Genomic DNA, 20,798 nt, shown 5'->3' with positions numbered 1-20,798 from the left:
GCAGTGCAGGCGAGCTCCTCTCGGGGTCTGGCCGACGTGGAGCGGGAGGACCCAGACCCGCACTACTCTCGATCGCTGTGCCCAGCCGTCCCTTCTCGCCATGTCCCACAGCAGGCACCGCGCCGAGGCCCCGCCGCTGGAGCGCGAGGACAGCGGGACCTTCAGGTCAGCGCCGGGCTGTCGAGGCCGCAGGCCCAAGACGGGTGGGCAGTGGGGCAGGGGCGGGGAGCCAGCTGTCGGGCTGCATTCTGGGTAAAGCCCCCTCCTTCCCCAGGCACGGCACTGGGCCCGCCCTCCGGGGCCCGGGATCTGCCGCGCGCCCCGCCCCTCCGGCAACTATCGGATCTGGAGGATGTGACCCGAGGTGCACAGACCCGGGTGTAGGCTTGATCTAGCCTGCAGCTCCCGAGCCCACCCGGTTTCCTTCAGCATCCCTCCCACTGCGCTCAAGTTCTCTCTATACAGACCTCTCTACCCTTAGCTATGGGCTGCAGCGCTCAGAGACAGGTGCGCCCAGGCCTTGCCACTGACCCTGGCTGCTGGGGAGCTTTTTTGTCACTATTTGTGGCTGTCAAAACTGACAAGGGGATGCTTTTGCTTCCCTTTCAGCTTTGACCTGTAAAGCATACATTTTTTTTCTGTTTTTTGCAGTTTGGGCAAGATGATAACAGCCAAGCCTGGGAAAACACCGATTCAGGTATTGCACGAATACGGCATGAAGACCAAGAACATCCCTGTTTACGAATGTGAAAGATCCGATGTGCAAATACACGTGCCCACTTTCACCTTCAGAGTAACCGTTGGTGACATAACTTGCACAGGTCTGTATGAAGTTGACCCCCATGACCATGTGGACTGGCGGTTTTGACTTTGTGTTGCTTTTCAATTAGGAAAAGTGTCCCCTTTTACCTAAGACACCTATGGGAACAGACGAGACTCCAGCATCAATTTCATTTGATTTGCTCCCTAATTTATGTCTCCGTAAGATGTAAGAAACTCAGAAAGTATCCAAGCATCCTACACATCTCTTCCTATAGCCAGGGAGCCTGCTAATGTTCCTCTTAAGAATTAGAAACTGGAAGTGTTCTTGGGGCTGTTATAGCTAGGTCAGTAGGGACTATTACCTTTCAAAGTTACAAATGCAGATGCTAGTAGGCATGACCTCAGAATTTTCTGAGTGTCCCTCTTACAGGCACATCTGGAACTTTGGATTCTAGGTACCACTCTTGAGTCTGTGTCCATGAAATATCAGGGGAAGGCAGAGGCTGCCATACTGTATCTCTCCGAGCTCTATTGCACAGTAGCTTCTCGTTCTCGATACTATACAGGTATTTTGTATAAGATTGTTTCCCCTTTTTATTCATGAAGTAGCAAGTTCACAGATATTTTCATAAGCCATGTTGCCGAGGTCACACAACAATGAAGTTTCACAGTCCAGATTCCTATCTTCTTTCAGCCTGAGTCTGAGAAAACGGCCACCAGAGTTGAAATTTGTAAATGTGAACATCATTTTCCTATATACTTACTTAGTTGAAAGCATAAAAAATGTTGAGTAATTTAATTTGTAAATATACAAAGAAAAAATTTAGGAAAAGCTAAAGTCCCACTGTCTAGTGGTCTGAATATGTTGTATGTTTGGGAGTCTGGGGTTACCGACAGTCATTGAAGCCAATTCAAAAATTGAAGCTCTTTTTATTTATTTATTTTTGTGTGGGGTGGTGGTGGATGGATGGATTGTAGGTATAGGCTGGAAGGTTCCTTATAGGAATCCACAAGGATAGATTGAATTTCTACTGTAGCTGCACATTTCTCAAATATTTGTGAAGAGTGTTCAAGAAAAACAAACGCCATTTTCCCCTTTAATTGCATTTTAGGTTAGAGATGAGCAACTTATTTCAACCCATAAAATGATTTCGTTGCTACTTCATAACTCTGATTTGCTACTGTTATGAATCATAATGTAAACATCTGATATTTGACCCCTATGGGGGCTGAGAACCGTTGGTGTAGACCATTGTTATCTTTCACTTGGACTAAAGTTCTTGCGTTACTGCTCTTTGAATTTGGAGTCTTGTGGTATCCATTCTCTGCATGACAGCTAGTGTTCTTAGTTGCTGTTTGGAGGCAGATGCTCCCAGTGTAGCCCCCAGCTGACCTTGAATCCCTTGTTGTCCTGCCTCAGCCTCCCAGATTCTGGGTTTATAGGTATGCACCACCATCGCCTAACTCAGAATGCTTTTTCTAGCATTCTAATATATCTTCCTCTTTCTTTACAGTCCATTTAGTGATGTTCCCATTGCCCAAGTGTTTAAAATAAACCCCAACTTGTTAACATGATTTACAACCTTCCTAAAACATCAGCAAGGAGCCTTAATACCACAAGAGTACTTGGTAGGAATACAGAGTATCAGGTCCTTCCCAAATGGTGAGATCAGAGTATATGTTAAAAGTTCCCGGTGAGCCGGGCGGCGGTGGCCCATGCCTTTAATCCCAGCACCTGGGAGGCAGAGGCAGGCGGATCTCTGTGAGTTTGAGGCTAGCCTGGACTACAGAGTGAGTTCCAGGAAAGGCGCAAAGCTACACAGAGAAAACCTGTCTCAAAAAAACAAAACAAAACAAAACAAAAAAAGTCCCTGGCAATTCTTATATACGTGAAGGTTTGGAAAGGACAAACTTAACAATACACTTCATTTCTTCCCCCACCCGTGCATCTCAGAATCCCTCCCATCAAACTCACAGGCTTTATTCATATTCAGCTGCTTGGGGCCTTGAGAACACTGCTCTGTTGCCCTGCCACCTTTGTGGGTGCTCCTCGGCCTTCAGTGTTCTTCCAGTCCTCGATCTCCCAATCCTCAGCCCTCCCTCACTTTACCAGCTTTGACTTGTCTTCCAGGAGTCCATATAGTTCTCCCTTGTCTCCAAGTGTAACTAAGCTGCTAATTTTTTCCTTTTTGATTTTGACACAGTGTCTGGTGGGAACTCAAGCTGGCCCTTAATTCCTAATCCTCCTGCCTCAGCCTTCTGAATAGGTGGGATTAGATGGCCATACCTGGCAAGCTGCTGTCTTGTATGCCTCCTTATAGCTTACACTGAGGCTTGTTATAACATGCCCTTTGTATTTCAGCTATCTGTTAACAGACATTTGGCTGTCTGTCCTAGAGAGCAAGAGATTCTGTTTAGTCCCATGCCATAGCCCAAGTGTCTGTTTTAGTAGATACGAGAGTAGAGGCTTTGTGTCCTCTGATCCTTGAGGGTCACACTTGAAAACATTCTCTGTGAGTTTGGGGATTTGAAATCAGAAGGAAAAGAAGGACTTCACCATTTGCTTCATGTGATGGTTGAAATGAAGAGTTCAGTCTTCCCCCATCCTCCCATGTCTACCCATGTTAGCTCTATGGATTGTGAGGAAGACTTAGGACATAAGCTGCTCCTTCCGTGTGTCAGCCCTGTTCCGCTGCACTCCAGGTGTAAGCCTGCCTGCTGAGCCAGAGCAGGGACTGTCGGTGGCTTCTTTAAAGAAAACTCGCTGCACAGGAACTTCTCTGTCTAGGAATAAAGGAAGAACGATAGTGAGTCTTTTTCTGTCCCACCAGCCCCCAAATAATGACATGCAGACTTCTTATTAATTATGAAAGCTCAGCCTCAGCTTTGGCTTGTCCCACTGGCTCCTATACTTAAATTAACCCACTTATTTTAATCTACATTCTGTCATGTGGCTCAGTTCCCTTTGATCTACTGCATGTCTGACTTTAGAGTTCCACTGATGTCTCTCGAATGCCTAGATTCATCTCCTACTTCCTCTCTCTCTGCCCAGAAGCCCATGCCTATACCTCCTGCCTATCTATTGGCCATTCAGCTTTTTATTACACCAGTCACAGTAATACAGTGTACAAATATCCTCCCACAACAAAGAGCAAAATACTAAGTTCTGTTTCATCAGGAGGTGTGATATGATCTAGCTTATTCCTATTTTATATAATACATACAGATATAATATAGAAATAGTGTTTTATATAGGTATGCATAAACTCCAATAAATAATAACTAGCTTTCATATGTTGATTTCACATGTTGAGGGTTTTAATAATGTAACTGCATGTAATGGATGGTTTCAACAGCAAGCCTGTATACAGTGGCTTTGTGTTGCACTGTGACCACAGCTGTGAAACCCACACTTCCTCACAGAGACTGAGAACTTTTTCCCCCCTGTCTCTAATTCAGGCGAAGGCACGAGTAAGAAGCTGGCGAAGCACAGAGCCGCAGAGGCCGCCATAAACATTCTGAAAGCCAATGCAAGTATTTGGTGAGCTCAATTTCTTTGTATTCTGCAGCTCAAAATTTTCATGGCTGAGGTAAGATGAACGTGCTCAGAAAAGCAGTGGAGTGAACGGTTGGTGGTGTCCTCACTCTGAAATTCCATATCCGGGAAAGTCTGCCATTCATTAAAGACAGGGTAAGCCTGTTCAGTCTGGCAGTTCGCTGTTAAAGAAGGCTGTCATGAACTAGGCTTGACTGGTTCGTGTTGGAGTTCAATCAGGGTTTCCGGCAGATATTACTATTCTCAATATTCAGGGTATTGATTTGTTAATTAATTGATTATTTGTATACTGAGGGGAAAATGGTGTAAGATGGAAAAGGGTGAGTAAAAATAGTACTTTTTTTTTTTTGGTTTTTCGAGACAGGGTTTCTCTGTGTAGCTTTGCGCCTTTCCTGGAACTCACTTGGTAGCCCAGGCTGGCCTCGAACTCACAGAGATCCCTCTGGCTCTGCCTCCTGAGTGCTGGGATTAAAGGCGTGCGCCACCACTGCCCGGCTTTTTTTTTTTTTTTTTTTTTTTTTTTTTTTAAAGAGATGGTCTTCCTCTGTTTTTTGGAGCTTACCTGGCCTCAAATTCACCATGTAGCCCAGGCTGGACTCCAATTAATGGTCCTCCACCTCATCCTCCTTGATGCTGGTGTTATAGGTATATGTCACTTTACCTATCTGAAAGTACCCTTAGGAGTTCTCATTTGGAAAAAGGAGGCAAAGTGTCCTTTCCCTGTATCAAGTACAGGGTATGTTAAGGAGGGTAGTAATTCCAGACACTTCCAAAAGGAAATGTCTGCCACTGTCAGCGCCTTTAGAACGAGCATCGGTCTTGAGCATTGTGTGTCTCATCAGTGGTGTCTCTGATTCACACTGGGTCCACTGTGGAACACGGCACACCTTCAGTTTCCTCCCTTACAGGCACCCAGAGGTGCCTGGAGTTCAGATATCATGTGAAATCTGCCCATAGTTGGCCAAAGGGCCAATGGAGTTTAGGGTAGACTGGTCTTTTGTTCTCCAGCCATAGTGAGACTTACAGTTTTAGGAGTATATTTAGGTCCCATCCAGTAGCTCTCTATTTCTCAGTCACTCTGAAGCGTTTGGGTAATTCAAAGCTAGTGGCCTGTTTACCTTTGTGATAAGTGCTTGCCTCAGACCAGCCTTGGATCTCACAAGGTGATGCTTATCCCTCTGTAAGTGACTTAGGCTGGCTTTCAAGTCACACTTCTTGTAGTGCCGCTCTCGAGCCCTTCCACCTGTTGGTGGTGGCCCTCCTGTCCTGGGCAGCCCAAAGGTCATCCCAGAGTGTTGGGTACATTGGCAGAAATCAACAAACCGCATGTCCTCTCTGCCCCCGGGCACTTCGCTTTGTCACCGTGAAAGGCTAACAAACTTTACTATGTATTTGTGCTTCTTGACAGATAAGATGAGAATTACTAAGCTGTAATCAGGCCCACGGTTGGCCTGATTTAATACAGAGACTTTCTCACTTCTCCATCCCAATTATTTGCGTAGCTTCGGCATGCGGCATTGTAAGTGAACACTCGTCTATCTCGTCAGCCTGGGTTAAACTTGGCAGTTGGAGGAGATGGCAATGGCAGAGCCTCGTGTGTCACGGCAGAAATGACTCGAGTTTCTTAGTCGTTGTCAGCATGGAGTGCAGCTTCTTCGGGACCAGGCACCATGATTTCCAACTCCCCTGATTATAATCCACACACACACACACACATGCTAGAACCAGATTCATGTAGGGCGCCTACTTTATGCAAGATGCATCAACATCTCAGAAGATTAACCCTATACTGAGCAGACGACAGAACAAATTTTTCTTGCCTAGTTTTCTGGATGAAAAAAACATTTATAGCCTGTGTTACTGTTGCTAAAGCTAGATTTCGTGACTAAAGGTTTTTTTGTTGTTATTGTTGTTTTGTTTTTTTAGTTGTTTTAAGGGGCTGGAGGGATGACTCAGTGCTTAAGAGCACTGGCTGCTCTTCCAAAGGTCCTGAGTTCAATTCCCAGCAACCACATGGTGGCTCACAACCATCTATAACTGTAGTCCCATGAGGTCTGTTGCCCTCAGACAAAACACTCATACACATAAAATACATAAATAAAAGTAGTTTTAATAGTAATGTGCTTTGCGCACACACGTAATTTTTAAGAACTCCATACATGTCACTCTTGCCCTCTCCCCTCCTCCTTGTCCAACCCTCCTCTCCATCTCAAATTCATGATCTTTCCTTTAAGTTTTATAGTTATATGTACTTTTTTTGAAACTGTTTTTAGATTTAGTTATTTTTCTTTTGTGTGTGTATGAGTGTTTTGCTTGCATGTATGTATGTGTACTGCATGCATGCCTGGTGCCCACAGAGGACAGAAGGAAGTGTCTGATCCCTAGAATTGAAGTTATGGGTGGTTGTTAGCCATCCTGACCCTATGGGAACTAGGACCCAAACCCATGTGCTCTATAAGAGTAGCAAGTATATTTAACCACAGCCATCTTTCCAGCCCTCCATACATACATATTAAGTATTTTCAGTAAATGTCTGTTATGTACAAAGCTTATATAAGTAAGTAATGCATAGTTCCTACCACCAAGTAGTAATCAATGTGAGTCAGAAGAAGTTAAGTGAGGAATGGACAGACTGAGTGCAACAGGGAATAATTTATGATCAAACAACTTTTTAAAGAGCCAGACTAAGTTTTTTAATACAGGGTCTTGTGTAGCTCAGGCTAGCCTCAGACTCACTGTGTGTAAGGCTGGCTTTGACCTCCTGATCCCCCTGCCTCTGCCTCCAGAGTGGCAAAATTATAGGCACGTGCCACTAAGTTCGGTTCCAAATGGTACAGTGTTTCAGAAGAATGAGAGATTTATGATCGGTTGAGGTAAAAGAATAAGCATCTGGAAATGATGCTTGACATAGCTCTTGGATGATGGGTCGATCAGATTTCCAGAGAAGTCGGAGTGAGGGGCATTCAGTCCTTGTAAAAGGGATGGAAGAGCTTATGCAGAGGATGTTAAATAGAGAATACATTGTCATTTATTTAGTAGCTCAGAGCAAATCGTTTTATTTAATAACACTTTCATATAATGTTTAGCTTTGCAGTTCCTGACCCTTTACTGCCTGATCCATCCAAACAGCCAAAGAACCAGCTGAATCCAATTGGCTCGTTACAGGTAAGTCAGTTTCCCATACTGTTTGTCTACTGACTAAAGTATAATGAATTTGTTTATCACTGAGGAAAGACAAGCAGTTGATATTTTAAACATAATGGGGAAATGTGAATATTTTGTTCTCTCTCTCTTTCTTTCTTCCTTTCTTTTCTTTCTTATGTTTCTGAGACAGGGTCTATGTGGCCCTGGCTGTCCTGGAGCTCACTCTGTAGACCAGGCTGGACTTGAACTCACAGAGATCCACCTGCCTCTGCCTTCCGTGTGCTGAGATTAATGGCGGCCTGTGTCACTAGGCCTCAGCAATGAATATTTTGTTTTTTAAGTAGTGATCATTGCATTTTCCGTAGCTAACTTGGGATTATTTCCTTATTAATCTGTTTTGGACTTTCTTCTTGTTCAGTATTTGCCTTTGTTTGGTGGAATCGTCACTTGGTAAAAGAGACCATGGTGTAACAGGATAGAGTGTTAATACTTGTCTTAGCCAAAAGGCCAAGAAGCAGTTGGGTAGTGGGTTTATGCTTTAAGAACATGGCCGTTCTCACTGTTCTTGTTTTAAAAAAACTTCTTTGTACTTCTGTTGAGACAGAATTCACACAGAACCATGGTTGTTTAACTAAATTCAAGAGGAGAGAGGCGGCCTACATAATTGCTTAATTCTAGCAAAAAAGAAAAGAGAAAAATGCATGTAGCCTGCTCTTCTCATTGACTCCAGGCATCAGTCTCTGTGGCCCAATAGGAAAGTACTGCCAAAGGCACAAAAATGCTTTGCTTTCAGCATTATGACGTAAGATATAAAATGTGGGCATGCCTGTGGGAAAAAGAAGGTGTTCCCTCAGTTTCCCTTGGCCAGTGCTGTGATTCTTTTCAAGCTCGTTACAAGGACCAGGATCAAAGGATTGAGCCACCAAATAGTTCAAATGACTACTGTGACCTCCTTGATTTTACAGGAATTGGCTATTCACCATGGCTGGCGACTTCCCGAATACACCCTTTCCCAGGAAGGAGGACCTGCTCACAAGAGGGAATATACCACGATTTGCAGGCTAGAGTCATACATGGAAACTGGTACTTGATTCTTGCAACTAGAGGCATTTTCGATATTTTCGGATGGTGAATTGTCATAGAAATTTCTGTCATGTGACTTTTTGAATAGTGGTATCTCTTTTCTATAATCTTTGACTTTCTGAGGATTTATTTTCTTTTCCATTTTTTTGAGACAGGGTTTCTCTGTGTAGCTTTGAGCCTTTCCTAAAACTCACTCTGTAGCCCAGGCTGGCCTCAAACTCACAGAGATCTGCCTGCCTCTGCCTCCGGAGTACTGGGATTAAAGGCATGCACCACCACCGCCCGGCTTATGTTTCTTAATGTGATGTTTTAAAATGAGGTTGTAACTGAAAAGACAGGCAAATTATAGCCTCTAGGCCTTAAGTAGTTTTCATTGGACTAGAAAAATGGGGTGAGGAATGAGAGATTACATGGCAAAAAAAAAAAAATGTGGTGAGCTGGTAAGGGTATTTAACTTAATAAGTGTGTTTATCTTAATGATAGAATGCTTGGTTAGCATGAATGAGGCCCTCGTTTCAGCCCCCAAAATCATAAACAGTAATATAATAAATTACAAAGAGATAATAGAGGGTGCCCTTCTTAATTGCCGCAAATTTTGTGTTATAAAGGACATAAGCTATGAAAGCACTAGCGAGAATTCCTGTGTTAACTTCTCTGGCATGCTGTGGTCACTTCTAAAGTGGATTAAAATGCGAGTGCGTGACGTGAACTGTGGGTGCAGAACAGTGGTAGAGGGCTTGCCTCGCGTAAGTGAGACCCTAGGTCCGATCCCCAGCACTGCGCAGATGAGAAAAGAAAAAGAAAATCAATAGAGTCTACCTTAGCTGGAGATTAGACACAAGTAACAGGCCAGTGTTGACTCGTAAGCGGCAGTGTGGGCCAGCACGGAGAACATCGGGCCGGAAGCGGAACCTTCAGCCTCTGTTCTTCCTGCAGCCCTTGCTTTAAAGGGTTAAGCAAACTTCTTTGTCTCCTTGGGTTTCTGATTTATTTATGAATTGTTTAGTGGTGGTGGATATTTAACATACGGCCTGTCATGTGCGAGGCAAGTGTTCTGTGACCGAGTTGCATCTCCAGTTGTTTTATGGTTTTGTTTTTGAGACAGGGTCTCTCTATCTGTGTTTGTAGCACTGGCTGCTCTGTAGACCAGGCTGACCACGAGCTACCTCTGCCTCCCAAGTGCTGAAATTAAAGGTGTAAGCTATCATATCTGGCTAGCCCCAGTTTTAAAATCTATAAAACTAAAGTAAAGAAGTAGAGTTTTAACATGTCTTTCAGTCTCAGTGTCTCCTATACCCTTAGTAATGTATTTTTTTTAAATTCACATAGTTGTCATCTTATAAAAGATTATAAGCAAGAAATAGACATTAAGAGTTAGAGGTTATAATTCAAGTGTATTTGATAAATCTAATTGGTCAGAATTAAACTAAACATGATTCATGTGCTAGGTATAGGGAGTAACTTTGTAAGTGCTACAAAGTTTCAAAGTATAGTTATTAAGAAAATCTGTTAAAGAAAAGAATTACTGGGCCGCCGAATGGCTTTAGTGGGTAAACTGCTTGCTGCAGAAACATAAGCACCTGAGTCTGAGTCCTCGGCACCCACCCATGGCCGGGGCACTGAACGAGGCACACAGATTCCCTGGGCCTCACCGGCCAGCTAGTGCTGGTACATAGTGAGGTCCAGGTTCAGGGAAAGATCCTGTTAGGAAAAAAATTAAAGCAACAACAACAACAGACATGGAGAGCAATGGAGGGAGACACCCAGTGTTGATCTCTGGCTTCTCTTTGCACCAACATGGGTGGATCCAGCCACACACACGTATTTACATGTACACATCACACACACACACACACACACACACACACACACACACACACACACACACACTAATACTTGTGTGTGTGTGTATTTTAGTGAGACAGCTAAATGGTGGCAGACTTAATAAAGGTGAGCACAGAAGGATTTTGGAGGTAGGGTATATTGAGATTCATACACTATATATTATAACAAACAAAAAATTTAATGTGATAGGAAAATACTGGTGCAATATATGAAAATCCTGAGGTATTCACTAATAAAACATTTGGTCAGCCGGGTGGTGGTGATGCATGCCTTTAATCCCAGCACTCGAGAGGCAGAGCCAAGTGGATCTCTGTGAATTCGAGGCCAGCCTGGTCTACAGAGTGAGATCCAGGACAGGCACAAAGCTACACAGAGAAACCCTGTCTGGAAAAACAAGCAAACAAAAAAGTTGGTCATTTTCTGTGAACATTAATTTCTAAATCTACTGTTTCTTTCTTTTATTTAGGAAAGGGGGCATCAAAAAAACAAGCCAAGAGAAATGCTGCTGAGAAATTTCTCGCCAAATTCAGTAATATTTCTCCAGAGAACCACATTTCTCTAGTAAGTAATAATCAGTTAGGATCCTAATGTCACTGGACATCTCCCACTACAGGAAATGTCCCTTCTTTTCTTGTACTGACACTTCAGAGTTGCGATTTTTAAAAATCTCTGCTTTGCTGAGTTATGTGTGACTCCAGTTTCTGTTGCCTCCCGTGTGTGAGCTAGAGTGGGTTCAGGAAAAAGGACCTGGGAGACACAGCAGATTCAGAATCTCAGGATGGGGTCTGAAAATAAGAGCTCAGTGTGACTCAGTGGTGTGCTTTGTGCTTAGTACGCAGGGGGTCCGAATAAGCAAATCAACAAAGAGCTGGCCAGTGGAGCTGGTTTTATGCATCCATCCCTCCGTGTTCCTTATCTGTCCATTAATGGTCATTCGGTAAGCTTGCACTGTGCTGGGTACTGTGGTGCGTACCCAGCTCCTTCTGCCTGTAACCAGTTTAATAGCCGGCTGAAAGAAGACAGAATGCTACAGGCAGTCCAGGTGGAAGGAGGTACGAGGACATGGGGGAGGCATCCAGCCAAGACCAGGGCTTCAGGAAGGCCTCCAGGAGGAAGTAACATCTGAGCTGAGACATACAGGATGAAAGTCGGGGAAGTAAATTCCAGAGCGAAGATGACAAGTGCAAAGTCTCCGGAGTTAGACACCATATGTAGTCTAAGAACCGCAAGTGGTTGGTTAGTCCAGACCATGGTGTAGAAGAGGGAATTCTCAGAGTGACGCCAGGCAGGCAGAGAGATCGCGTCTTAAAACGGCTAACTCAGCTAAAGAGGTTACCATGTATACTGAGCATAGTGCAAAGTCATTAACAAATTTTATCTTGACAGGAAAAAATCTAATTTGTTTGTTAGAAAGGAAATCACTTGGTTGGATTATAGGGAATAAATGAATATTAGGGTCAGAGAGCCCCCTAGAGTGGTGTCATAGAAAGCAGATGCAATATGATAACATAACTAAGGTAGGGGCAGAGGAAGTGGAGAGAAATGAGTCAGTTTTGAAATGACTTTCAGAGGGCCTGGAGAGATGGCACCAGGGTTAAAAGCTCTTGCAGAGGACCCAGGTTTGGTTCCCAGCTCCCACATCTGGTGGCACAAGTGTATCAGGATCCTCAAGGAGCTCATGGTTTACTTACAGGGAAAAAAAGAAACAATCTTTCCAGTAGATGCTAAAAAGATATCTGTAGCAATCACAACTGATAAAAAAACATCCAAAAGTATTAAAATCCTGGTTATATGTCTCTGTATTACAATCATCTCATTAAAATAAAAAACAGGACCAAGTAAGAGGTTTTTTTTGTTTTTTGTTTTTTTAATTAAAACTGCTCGGCCATTAGCTCAGGCCTACCACTGACTAGCTCTTACATTTAAACTCAGCCCAGTTCTGTTAATCTATTATGTTGCCACATGTTCCATGGCTTTACCTGTTTGGCATTACATGGTGCTCCCTGGACGACAGGCTGGCATCTCCTGACTCAGCCTTCCATTTCCCAGAATTCTCCTTGTCTGTTTATCCTGCCTGGCCACTGGCCAATCAGTGTTTTATTTATCAACCAATCAGAGCAGCACATATTCATAGCATACAGAACATCCCACAGCACCTCCCCTTTTCTGTCTAATCAAAAAGGAAGGGTTTAACTTTAACATAGTAAAATTACATATAACAAAACAGTAATCAAGCAAGAATTACAGTTACAATATCTAGTCTATTTGTATTTGGTAAAATTAAAGAAAATATTCTATCTATCCTATATTTGTGAGTCTAAAGTTTTATATCGATTTTATCTTTTATCATAACCAAGGAAAATTATAACTATCTAGTCTTCAACTACATCAAAGACCTCAGAAGGATACAATATTCTCTAAGTAAACAGGAAGAGCACTGTAAGCAACTTCCAAAACTCTGTAAATAACAGAGACAGCTGTCTGCCTGGACAGTCATCCAAAGTTCCTCTGCAACACTGGAGCATCCAAAGAGGTTTTATTTGATCTTGTTCTAGAAATAGTAAGAACATAATTAGATGACAGGGAGCAGGATGAAGTTGGAAACAAGATGAGCCAAAAGTGATTGCTAGATGTAAATAATCAGATTAGATTCCTGTAAACCCCTGGAGAGCTGGGTACGGTGGCACATTTGAGAGGTAGATGCAAGAGGATCAGAAGTTCAAAGCTGCCTTTGGCTACATAGCAAGTTCAAGGCATCCCTGAGATAAATGAGACCCTGCCTCAAAAACAAAACACCTACTAGAAACAATGGCAGCATGTATCATTAAATTAATGTACAAAATCAGTAGGTTTCACTTCCTTTAGTCTTACAAAAGTACCAACTAGAGTAGTTAAAAAGGAGAAGATTAAATTTATTGCACAGGGGAAAGAGATTGAAGGTGAGGAGAGGCTGAGGCAGGGGATTGCCCTCTTTTCCCACTCGTGGGCTTTTTGATTGTCGTGTCTATGAGTAGATGTACATAGACTAACAAAAACCTGCGAGTTGGGAGCTGGTTCAGATGAGGTGCTTGCCATACAAGCATAAGGCCCGAAATTCAGAAATCCAGCCCCCATAAAGAAGCCGGGCTCGATGGCCTGTAACCCCAGTGCTGGGAAGACAGAGGCAAGAGGATCCCCAAGGCTTGCTGGTCAGCCAGTCTAGATGAGTCTGTGAGCTCCAGGTCCAGGGAGAGCTGTGACTCAAACAATAAGGTGGGGAATGATGGAGGAAGATGGCCAGTGTTGACACATGTGTAAGGTATTCTCACACATGCTACATGCATGCATACACCATGCCACATACAAAACACACACATACACACACACACACACACCCCAAAACATTTTAAAAATTAAAAAAAAAACACTTTCTGGAAAGATAGAAAATCTATTCTGAAAAAAAGATATACTAGAAAAAAGTCAATAATTTTCTTATAAACCCAAGAGCTACAAGTGTAAAAAAAAATCCATTTTCTGGAAAGATCTCCCATGCTCATGGATAGGCAGGGTTAACATAGTAAAAATGGCAATCTTACCAAAAGCAATCTACAGATTCAATGCAATCCTCATCAAAATACCAACACAATTCTTCACAGACCTGGAAAGAATAATACTCAACTTCATATGGAAAAACAAAAAACCCAGAATAGCTAAAAGAAACCTGTACAATAAAACAACTTCTGGAGGCATCACAATCCCTAACTTCAAGCTCTACTATAGAGCTACAGTAATAAAAACAGCTTGGTATTGGCATAAAAACCAACATGTGGACCAATGGAATCGAATTGAAGACCCTGACATTAACCCACACACCTATGGACATATAATTTTTGACAAAGAAGCCAAAAGTGTACAATGGAAAAAAGAAAGCATCTTCAACAAATGGTGCTGGCATAACTGGATATCAACGTGTAGAAGGCTGCAAATAGATCCATATCTGTCACCATGCACAAAACTTAAGTCCAAGTGGATCAAAGACCTCAACATAAATCCAGCGACTCTAAACAAACCTGCTAGAAGAGAAAGTAGGAAGTAATCTTGAACGCATTGGCATAGGAGATCACTTCCTAAATATAACACCAGTAGCGCAGACACTGAGACAAACAATCAATCAATGGGACCTCCTGAAACTGAGAAGCTTTTGTAGAGCAAAGGATACGGTCAACAAGGCAAAGCGACAGCCTACTGAATGGGAAAAGATCTTCACCAACCCCACAGGTGACAGAGGACTGATATCCAGAATATATAAGGAACTCAAGAAATTAGACATCAAAACGACCAACAATCCAATTGAGAAATGGGCTTTAGAATTAAACAGAGAATTCTCAACAGAGGAAACCCAAATGGCTGAAAGACATTTAAGGAATTGCTCAACATCCCTAATCATCAGGGAAATGCAAATCAAAACAACTCTGAGATACCACCTTACGCCTGTCAGAATGGCTAAGATCAAAAACACTGAAGACACTTTATGCTGGAGAGGTTGTGGAGCTAGAGGAACTCTCCTCCACTGCTGGTGGGAATGCAAGCTTGTACAACCACTTTGGAAATCAATATGGCGCTTTCTTAGAAAATTGGGAATCAATCTCCCCCAAGATCCAGCTATACCACTTTTGGGCATATACCCAAGAAATGCTCAATCATACCACAAGAGCACTTGCTCAGCTATGTTCATATCAGCATTGTTTGTAATAGCCAAAACCTGGAAACAACCTAGATGCCCTTCAACTGAAGAATGGATAAATAAATTGTGGCACATATACACAATGGAATACTACTCAGCAGAGAAAAACAATGACATCATACGGTTTGCAGACAAATGGATGGATCTAGAAAAAATCATCCTGAGTGAGGTGACCCAGACTCAGAAAGACAAATATGGTATGTACTCACTCATAGGAAGATACTAGATGTGGAACAAGGATGACTGAACTGCTACTCACATCACCAGTGAGGCTACCTGGAAAACGGGACCCCAAAAAAGACATGGAGAAATGGATGAGATCTACATGAACAGCCTGGTCATGAGTGGGAACAATGAAGAGCGACGGTCGAGGGAAAGAGAGTGGGAGATCCTAGCTGGATCAAGAAAAGAGAGGAGAACAACGAATAGGAGACCATGGTAAATGAAGACCACATGAGAATGGGAGGAAGCAGAGAGCTAGGGAGGCCCACGGAGATCCACAAAGATACCGCCACAAAAGACTGCTGGCAATGGACGAGAGACGGCAGGAACTGACCTACTCCGGTGATGGGATGGCCAGACACGCTGTTAGTTGTGCCATAAACCCCATCCAAGGAAGGTCTGAGGAATCTGGATGCAGACATCCACGGCTGGGCCCCTGGTGGAGCACTGGGAGTCTAATTAGTGAGAAAGAAGAGGGTTTATATGAGCGAGAATTGTTGAAACCAAGGTTGGATAAAGCACAGGGACAAATAGCCAAACGAATGGAAGCACAGGATCTATGAACCAAAGGCTGAGGGGCCCCCAACTGGATCAGGCCCCCTGAACGGGTGAGACAGTCATTTGGCTTGATCTGTTTGGGAGGCAGCCGTGTGTTGGTGCCGGGTCCTGGGCTCGTTGCATGAGTTAGCTGTTTGAATCCTGGGACATATGCAGGGACACTTGGCTCGGTCTGGGAGGGGTGGACTGGTCCTGGCTGGACTGAGTCTACCAGGTCGATCCCGGTCCTCGGGGAGACCTTGATCTGGAGGAGGTGGGAATGGGGGTGGGATGGGGGGGGGAGGGGGGCGAGAGTGGGAGAACAGGGGAATCTGTGGCTATTATGTTGAACTAAATGATGTTGTAAAATAAATTTACTTAAAAAAAAATCCATTTTCAATATTAAAAAATGGAGTGGTATATCTGGGGTAAATTTGAATAGAAATGTGCAAGGACTCACATGGGAGCACTTTGAAACCCTACTGAGGACTACAACAGAAATTAGATTATGTGGCATTATTTCTTCTTTTCACACAGAGATTTGCTCTAGTAAATATATAAAAATGTAAGTTGTCTTACTCTAAATCTACCAGAATTCAGTTTGGACCTCAGTTGGACTTTACTAAGCTTATCTGGAAAAAGCAAAAAGCAAATCCTTGAGCACAGCCAAGAACCCTAAAAAGCAAGAATTTGAAGTAGCCTAGGGTGCTTGCCCTCCCAGAGAATAAAGGAAATTGTAAAACTGTAGTAGCACAGGTTCCTGGTGGGAGAGCGGACAGAATGCAGGAGTAGGCGCAAATGTACAGATACCCAGTGATGGCCGCAGTGATTTCCTGTCAGTACGAAAAGGGCTGGTTCAGCTATGATGCAGACAGCTCATGGCGCAACAATACATTTTTAAAAAGCCCAGTAGGAAATTACAAAAGAAAAGAAAGAATACTCAGTTTATTCATGCAAAGTAAGATATTTTTACCTTTTAAGTTAGTAAAAGCTACAGTGTTTAGTAACTGATATTAGTGAGAGTGTGAAAATTCAAGCACCTTCAGTTGGTGGATATATAGACTCATTCAGAAATCGGAACTGGAAGTATTTCTTACCTTTATTTGGGTGTGAGGTGGGGTCAGGTGAGTATGTGTGGAGGTCAGAGGGCAGCTTGTTGGGGGAGTCAGTTCTTATCTTTTACCATATATGTCAGAGGGATCAAACTCAGGCATGAGACTTGGCATCAAGAGTCCTTACCTGCTGAGCCATCTTTCTGGGCCAAGTTGCAAGAACTTATCAAAATAAAAGCATTTCTGTTGGTGGTGTTTCTCCTAGACCTAATGATGGGAAGAAACAACCCGGGGTCCTTTGGGAAAGCAGCCAGCGCTCTCGAGCCCTGGGTGTCTCTCCAGTCCCTAACCAGTGCTCTCAGTTACCCTGGTGCTGATGTTGGAACAGGCCCCGTTAGGGAACTAAATTTTCCTTCATCTCTGCTTTTTAGACGAATGTGGTCGAACATTCCCTAGGATGTACTTGGCACTCGTTGAGGAATTCCCCTGGTGAAAAGATCAACTTACTGAAAAGAAGCCTGCTCAGTCTCCCCAACACAGACTACATCCAGCTGCTCAGTGAGATTGCCAAGGAGCAGGGTTTTAACATAACATATTTGGATATAGGTATGGTTTCTTGTTCATCCTGACATGTTCCATCTCATTGATTTTGTTTTATTGTGGTTGATTCAGAGACAGGGTCTCGGTGTATCTCATGCTGACCTTGAATACCTACCTGATCTTGGTCCAGCTCCCAAGTGCTGGGATTATGGGAGCGAATGTCACACTATGCCCCATCTCTGTGGATTTTCATTTAATTCAGTTTATACATCTGTTTAATGTGTGTGTGTGTGTGTGTGTGTGTGTGTGGCACATGTGCTTGCACACATGTACATGCATGCTTAGTGTCTGGATTTTAACGTCAGAACAATGTGTATCCCTGTTGAATGAGATGTGGAGACCTAGCCTGTCAGAGCTTTGGAAAAGTAGAGCTTAGGGACTGAAAGAACCTGAAATAGTCTCTGCAGCTACGCATCAAATGCAGAGTCTGGATAAATAGCATATGATGCAGCATCTGGGCAGCAAATGCAGATAGGTGGTCTGGAAGACAGCTGATGAGAGACCATTCCATAAGTATTTATCAGCATTTTCAGTTTGCTGAAGGTCTGGACTACATAGAGGGCTGAGCTATCATGAACAGAACTAAGAAAAAAGAGAATATGGGATAAGAAGAAAGCGTGAAAGGACTACTTCAAATCCACTAGAATGGCTACAGTCAGGAAAATGGGAAACAGCAAAAGTCTGTGAGATTCCAGTTTGGAACCTCATACATTGGTGGTCAGGTATAAAATGGTGCAGCTACCAGATTAGAAGATTATCAGCAACTCATGTGACCAAGAAACTTCACTCCTGGCAATTGAAACTAGTATTCAAACACCAGAAACGACATGTTCATAGTATACTTCCAAGAGCCAAGAAGTAGAAACAGGTCAGGTGTTCTTCAAGGAGTAAGTGGATAAACAAATGGTTGAGTATACATTCAATGAGATGCCATTCAGTCCCAGAAAGAAATGAAGTTCTAATTCCTACCACAATGTAGACAGACTTGAAGAGTACCGTGCCAAGTGAAAGAAGCCAGACCCAGAAGGCTCCAGTGTGATCCAGCGGAATAGTCAGTAGAGGTTAATCCATGCAGTCAGCACAGGCTGGTGGGTGTCAGGAGTGGGAGAGGAGGGGCTTGGAAGGATAACTGTCTAAGGGGTGCAGGTATCCTGTCAGGTTATGGAAACGATGTGGAAATGAATAGAGCTGTGAATATAGTAAACACCATAGAATTGTTCAATTTAAAAATAGTTGACTTTATGTCAATTTTTCTTTTATTGAAGGAAAAAGTCTTTGCTGCAGTGACTAGAAAGCCCTTCACTCATTCAGTAATCCTATTGCTATTGGGATAATTTCCTTGAAATTAATGACTAAATAATATTACTTAACCATGGTCACTTCAAAATTATTGTTGATTGTGTGTGTATGTGTGCCACAGCATGTATGGGAGACAAAGAGGACAACTTTGTGGAGTCAGTTCTCTCCTCCCATCTTCACATGGGCTCCAAGGATCAAACCCAGGTCTCTAGGTTTGTGCCACAAGAGCCTTAGCCCCTGTGGCCACTCTAAATAAGTGACACTTTATATTTCAAACTTATTTCTTCCCCTCACTTAACTGTCTTCAGTGAGTGACTCATCAGTCGATGAGAACATTTGTTTCCTGGGCTTCTGTGTTGATCTTAGGACACTGTAACCGAGACTTTTGCACAGACTTCAAACCAAAGATCAGGAAAGAAAGCATGGGGTGGTCTCCCCATGCATCAAGTTTACTCTGCTTAAATGCCTGCTGAAAATGACTTCCTAATGGAAAATACATCTTGCCTATTATTAATAAATGGTTCTTTCCTATTAAGACATGTGCTGTGGTTCAGTAATTTGCACACACTCTCCTACTGGTCACATTAGAGTTCCCTTGGAGGTATCTTAGAAATGCAGGCACCCTGATTTCTGATTGAGTGGACTAACATGAAGTCTAGACGTCAGCCTTTCTTTCAGTTTCCTTTGGGTAACTATCAAACAGTTTGAGAACCGCTGCAGCTGAGCGTGTGGGGAGGATGGTGGAGGTTGTCTTCTTTTGGTTAGATTTTTTTTTTCCTCGAGTGTCTTGCTTTATAGCCGAGGCTAGCCTAAATGTTGCTTTATGGCCAGGCTAAGCTAGGACTCGCTGTATTGCTCAGGCTGACCTAGAACTGGAAGTCCTCTATCTCCACCCACATGCTATAGAATTCAGGTGTAAGCTGGCATACCCAACTCCCTGTTTGTGTTTTGTTTGTTTAAGTATTGATGAATGAATGAGGTAGTGTGCTATGAATGCTTAACGACCAAAAAGAAAAGAAAAGAGCTTGCTTTGCACATGCCCAGCACTGACTGTCGATTTACATGTGTCGTTACAGAGGAACTGAGTGCCAACGGACAGTATCAGTGTCTCGCAGAACTGTCCACCAGTCCCTATCACCGTGTGTCATGGCTCGGGCATCTCCTGTAGCAATGCACAGAGTGACGCCGCTCACAATGCTCTGCAATATTTAAAGATAATAGCAGAAAGAAAGTAGGCCCGGGGCAGCTTGGGAAATCTTTCCGAAGCGCATAAGTTCCCCTCACACCTCTTCCCCAGGAAAACGTTGACTGTTATGTACGTCTGCGCGTCCTTTCCAGACCTCTTCAGATTCCGTCGACTTCCCAGATTTAATTGTCTCCTGGTAGTTGTTCTTAAGCTCTTTTTAATGGCTTCAACTTTGTATCGGTCTATTGTATTTATAAACTTTGTACCACACAGCGGAGTGTAGCGCCCGCCTTGCAGGATCAGGCACGCAGGATGACCTGCACGTTTGACTGACAGCGGAGAGAGGAAAGTGCTGCTGGCAACAGTCTCACTGGAGCTGGAACTCTCTTCTGCGCAGGGCTTTGTGACTCGAATTCTGCTGTAGACTAGAGTGTGGAGGGTTGTGTCGAATGTCACTGCTAATTTTCAGGGAACATGGTCGGTCTGCTCTGTATTTGAAACCACGGAATAAAGAGCTGTTCTTATAACGGGGGCTCTGCTTGTTTTATTAAATAGCTACTCACTTGATCTTAGCTTTGTTCTTTGTAGGTGAACATTGTTGTGAACATTTTTCATTTGGATAGCTTGTTATCTGTATGCCACTAGCTTACTGCAGAAATCCAAAGGTAAAATCCTGCAAATGTATGTGGGCATCACGTCTTGATTTTTTTTTTAAGCCTGTGCAACATTGTGTTTTCCTTGGACCTAGCCATTTGTAGATGAGTTAGTGGTTTAAAAAAGCGTTACTAC

The 20,798-nt window shown here is 43.3% G+C and overlaps 1 protein-coding gene across 1 annotated transcript; it reads left to right on the top strand.

Moving 5' to 3' along the window:
• Window positions 1–81: 81 nt before the first annotated feature.
• Window positions 82–20,536, top strand: Prkra (protein activator of interferon induced protein kinase EIF2AK2). The gene is given in 9 exon segments (XM_028880594.2): window positions 82–165; window positions 652–821; window positions 4,222–4,303; window positions 7,405–7,483; window positions 8,428–8,545; window positions 10,857–10,951; window positions 17,356–17,530; window positions 19,900–19,952; window positions 19,954–20,536. Coding segments are annotated over 9 exon segments (942 nt in total). The 5' UTR covers window positions 82–100; the 3' UTR covers window positions 20,059–20,536.
• The last annotated feature ends 262 nt before the right edge of the window (window positions 20,537–20,798 follow it).

This window comes from Peromyscus leucopus, chromosome 4, assembly GCF_004664715.2.
Source record: "Peromyscus leucopus breed LL Stock chromosome 4, UCI_PerLeu_2.1, whole genome shotgun sequence".
In the NCBI taxonomy this organism is placed as follows: domain Eukaryota; kingdom Metazoa; phylum Chordata; class Mammalia; order Rodentia; family Cricetidae; genus Peromyscus; species Peromyscus leucopus.
The sequence above is the reverse complement of the archived record's forward strand: the minus strand, read 5'-3'. Positions and strand labels throughout refer to the sequence as shown.